The following is a 4,212-nucleotide window of genomic DNA, read 5'->3' on the forward strand; positions in this document are numbered from 1 at the left end:
TTTACTGTTAAATGTTTAGAAGAGTGTTGTCGACCAGATGCATAGGAGCTAAGCATGTCGCATGTGGTGGCATGGCTTGTATCATTTCACTGTTGAAATAGTGATATATTTAACACTATACCCCTTACTTCTCAAATCTGCTGCTACAGCATGAAGTGTTGAAACAAACTGAATTGTACTAATTAATGCAATAGAAGTTTGTGCGCTCAAATTATGTTGTATCGTATTAATGCAATGTACCGTATCTATTCTAATGTCAACAAAAACATAGAGCATCTTGATTCCTTTTGTTACATCAACTGGAATTAAACAACTATGTCCATAGTGCACCATAAAGTCTGCTCCCAATGCTCTGGGCATATAAGTACTGGATATGAAGGTCAGGTTTATAACTTTTTGTTTGTGCACGTGTGTAATTGAACTTTCATGCCAATTTAAGCTTATTTTCATTGGACATTATAAACTGAAATTGGTTACGTGGTATTTTTCACATTTTTTTTAGTACTTGAAAGTAATAATGAAACTTTTAATCTGTTGCAAAACCTGGCCAAATTAAAGGCTCAAGTTGCTTGTAGATTTCTCAAGTACAGAGTTTTAAACAGTGACTTTGCTTGAAGGATGAAATACATGGAAGGCTAAAGTGAAAGAAAAAAAATCAATGGCAGTTTATTTCCTTTTTTGTTTTTAATCATTACGTATGTGATAGATCTCATGATACCATTGTGGATAGTCAAATAACCCTGGAGTAATAGAAAGAGTAAGGTAGCACAGGGGTTTAACCCATTTTTTTTGTTTGTTTAGTATTATTAAAGCTGGACTCGTATGAGTTCTGGATCCCAGTTATGCATTTTAAAATAATCGTGATGATTACAGAATCATTGCTAAAGTACATAATAAGGTCAAGCCAAAATTTTCTTTTTATTTCAAAGTATGGTCATGTCATAATACATCTTAAAGTTTCACTCTTTTCATTACTTGTACTTTTTTTTTCACACTTTTTATGGACATTACATATTTTTTCACAAGGTGGATAACCAGATGGTGATGTTGAGAGACACCTTAAAATTGTCTATGAAGGAAACACTTCAACGAGAGGATTTTTGTAGAGTTCTTCAGGATACCCTGCAAGAATATTTTCCAGGATGTACTGTACACCTTTACGGATCAAGTATCAATGGATTTGGGTTTAAAGGATGTGACATTGACATGTTTTTGGATATTAATCATTTAGTAAATAAGGTAATACAGAAGCACAGTGAGAAGCCTTTTTTTATTTTATTTTTTTTGCTCTCATAATTTAGCATGTGGTTTAGGATTTAGTGTTTCAAGACATCAGTGCTGAAAGAGTACAAATCGAGCAGGTAATTCGATAACCATACAATGCCAAGAGCAGTGACTAAAGGATGGAATATGTTGTATATTAAAACAATTTTGAATGTGCAAATCATTAAGTCTTCTGACAACTAAAACTTATTTGCAAAATTGTGGTAAAACGTAAATATATTGGAACTATATTTTGATATTGTTTGGAATTTTTGTAGGTAGTGTCATACCATCAAAAATTAACTATGTTGGAAAGGGTATGTAATAGCCCTTTTTGACACAGAATATTTACATGTGAAAAGCTATCCATTGCCCCAGGCAACAGCATGCAACATATTCAAGAACTAACTCCATCTGGAAATGAGGTCAAACGGGTATGTGTTCACCAAGATGAAGCTTTCAGTTGTAGCTCCAAATCAACTGTCGCATACCTCAAGAAGCTGACATATAAAACCCATATTCGTATTATTTGTTATGAAGACATGTTGGTGAAGTTGCTGGATGCAGCATGTATGTAATTCTGTGTGATTATGTTGTTTAAACTGTCACTGGGAAACAATCTTTATACTCTAGATGAATTATTGAAAGCATGCAGAAGTAGCATTGTGCTTTGGATATGGCATCCTTATGTTAGAGCCATTTGCTGCAAGGCAACTCCCAAGATGCATGGTCATCAGATAGAGCATGAGTAGACATAGTGATATGGATTTTAATGATGTGGTGAGGCTTTAAAATGTTTTTAACTCTGTGTACATGTCTGGATTAAATTGAGCATATCCTGATATTTTGCATAGTTACATTAACAATTTAAACTTTATTATCAATATATGTCAATAAACTTGGCATTAAAACATAGTTTGTAATTCCAGTTTTTAAAACATAGTATGTAATTCCAGTTTTTAAAACATAGTTTGTAATTCCAGTTTTTAAAACATAGTTTGTAATTCCAGTTTTTAAAACATAGTTTGTAACTCCAGTTTTTATATCATCCAAGTTTTAATTTCAAAAGGAAATATTTTAAGTTCATAATCTTCACTTCTCTGTAAAGCATCTGTGTTCTCTGAATTTTTACAAATCTTATCTCTTTTCCCAACATAGCTTCTAGTGTCCAACCAGTAAGAAACACAAACTGTACATTATGACGAACACTATAAAGTTTAAACCTCCTGCCTTCTTGAATTGCTAAGATATCAGTAAGTTTGTCAAACCAAATAGGAAAGGTCTTTCCATAGCTTTCAAGGTAGTTATTTAAATCACATCATATTTGGTGGACATGTTTATAACCGATAGAAAGAGTTTTTTTGTTTTGCTTTTCATCTGTATGAAGCTTACAATCATCCTTTTGAATTTGGCAGCAAAAGACTGTAGTTGAGAAGAAGTACATGATCTGCATTGAGCAGTTGTTGCTTCAAGCACTAACATAGTATTTTTTAAATTATAAATAAATTATAGATAAAATTATAATTATAATTATAGATATATTATAGTAGTTTAGGGACATTCTCTTCTAGTAACTGATGTCTTTTAAATGCATAAGTTACATTAATTTTTGTTTGACGACATACTTAGATTTAAAAAAAAAAAGAAGGGAGAGAGAGAGGCCTAGTGAGTTAGATGCCTGAGTGCAAATGTTCACATAGCTCATACTGAGAAGTACTTCCACATATGAGAAGCTGATCATTTGTTTCCACTGTAGTTTATTGCCTTCTTGGAGCAGTAAAACCATAAAATGAAAATATAACAGATGTGAAAAGTTTAACATTTGAAATTGTGAAAATAATTAAATTAAAGATGTGATGACAAATGATGTATTCAAAGAATAAGAAAAAAAAATTCATTTTATTTTATAATTTTAAAATTCTTATTTTACTGTACAAAAAATAAGAATAGGTAAATGTAAAGTTTTACCCAAAAAAAATCATTTAGTATATTATTGAAATTGTACAGATAAAATATGTAAATTGTAAGATAAGAAAATATTTTTGTTCTTTCATTCAAAAATTGCCTTTCACTCTAACTCGGTAAAGGCTTTTTAAAATCATGGACACATCTTTAGTAAAAATACTGTATTTCAAATACTGTTTATGTGTACAAAAGAGTTTTTAATGTTTCCTAAAGGCTTGCCAAATTTCACAAAGATACAATTTGTAAATTTGGAGTTCTAGAATGTAAACCTTCAACATTCTGTGGGCTTGGACCATTGGACCAAGTCATGAGTACAGGGTAACTATAATGTACTCAACCATTTGTATTAGATACAATGACCACAAAATAAATAAATTCTAACAAAAAGCAGTTGACATGAAGTTATTGTTATACATGTTGCTAAGTAATTATATAATACTTGTATTTTAAAAGTATTTAACTTTTTTATTAAAGAAAACTCCTAATATAGTTTTATAAAGAGAAAAATATAAATTATTGATGTAATTAGCATCCAAAATTACTGTATTATTTGTACAGTAATTAAATTTGAAATTTCTTCACAAAGTGATTGAAAGATTTAGAAACATAAAATGCAGAAAAAAAAATTGGTAGGGAAAAGGCTTTTCTTCAAGTGTTTTTTGTTTCATTCTGAAATTTTAAAGCCAAGGTTTCCATAAGTAGCTGATAAGTTTTTAAAGTATCATAAATTTGATTTTAGGATTTCTGAAAGCCCTCACTGTTTCAGATTTATAATGCTTACTATTTTTTTCCATGCCACAACTTGCGTGTTTGATTTAAAAGTTAATATTTTTTTAAAATTTCCTCAGGATTTCACTTCATCTGACACTTCAAAGTGTGGAGATATACCTTCTGTGCATGATATTATAAGTGGTTTGGTGTCTGTTAATATAATTCACTAGATGCTCAGGAAATGCAGTTGAAGTTCATAAATTAAAGTTAACG

At 30.5% G+C, this 4,212-nt stretch overlaps 1 protein-coding gene across 1 annotated transcript in view; it reads left to right on the plus strand.

Moving 5' to 3' along the window:
* LOC106463133 (speckle targeted PIP5K1A-regulated poly(A) polymerase-like) overlaps positions 1-4,212 on the plus strand; it is a 25,355-nt gene that overhangs the window by 7,537 nt on the left and 13,606 nt on the right. The window contains exons 4-5 of the mRNA XM_022390562.1: positions 1,023-1,239; positions 4,077-4,140. Coding sequence (XP_022246270.1) covers positions 1,039-1,239; positions 4,077-4,140 — 265 coding nt within the window. The 5' untranslated portion in view covers positions 1,023-1,038. The remainder of the gene's footprint in view (positions 1-1,022; positions 1,240-4,076; positions 4,141-4,212) is intronic.

Source organism: Limulus polyphemus, unplaced genomic scaffold (assembly GCF_000517525.1).
Source record: "Limulus polyphemus unplaced genomic scaffold, Limulus_polyphemus-2.1.2 Scaffold1332, whole genome shotgun sequence".
NCBI lineage: Eukaryota > Metazoa > Arthropoda > Merostomata > Xiphosura > Limulidae > Limulus > Limulus polyphemus.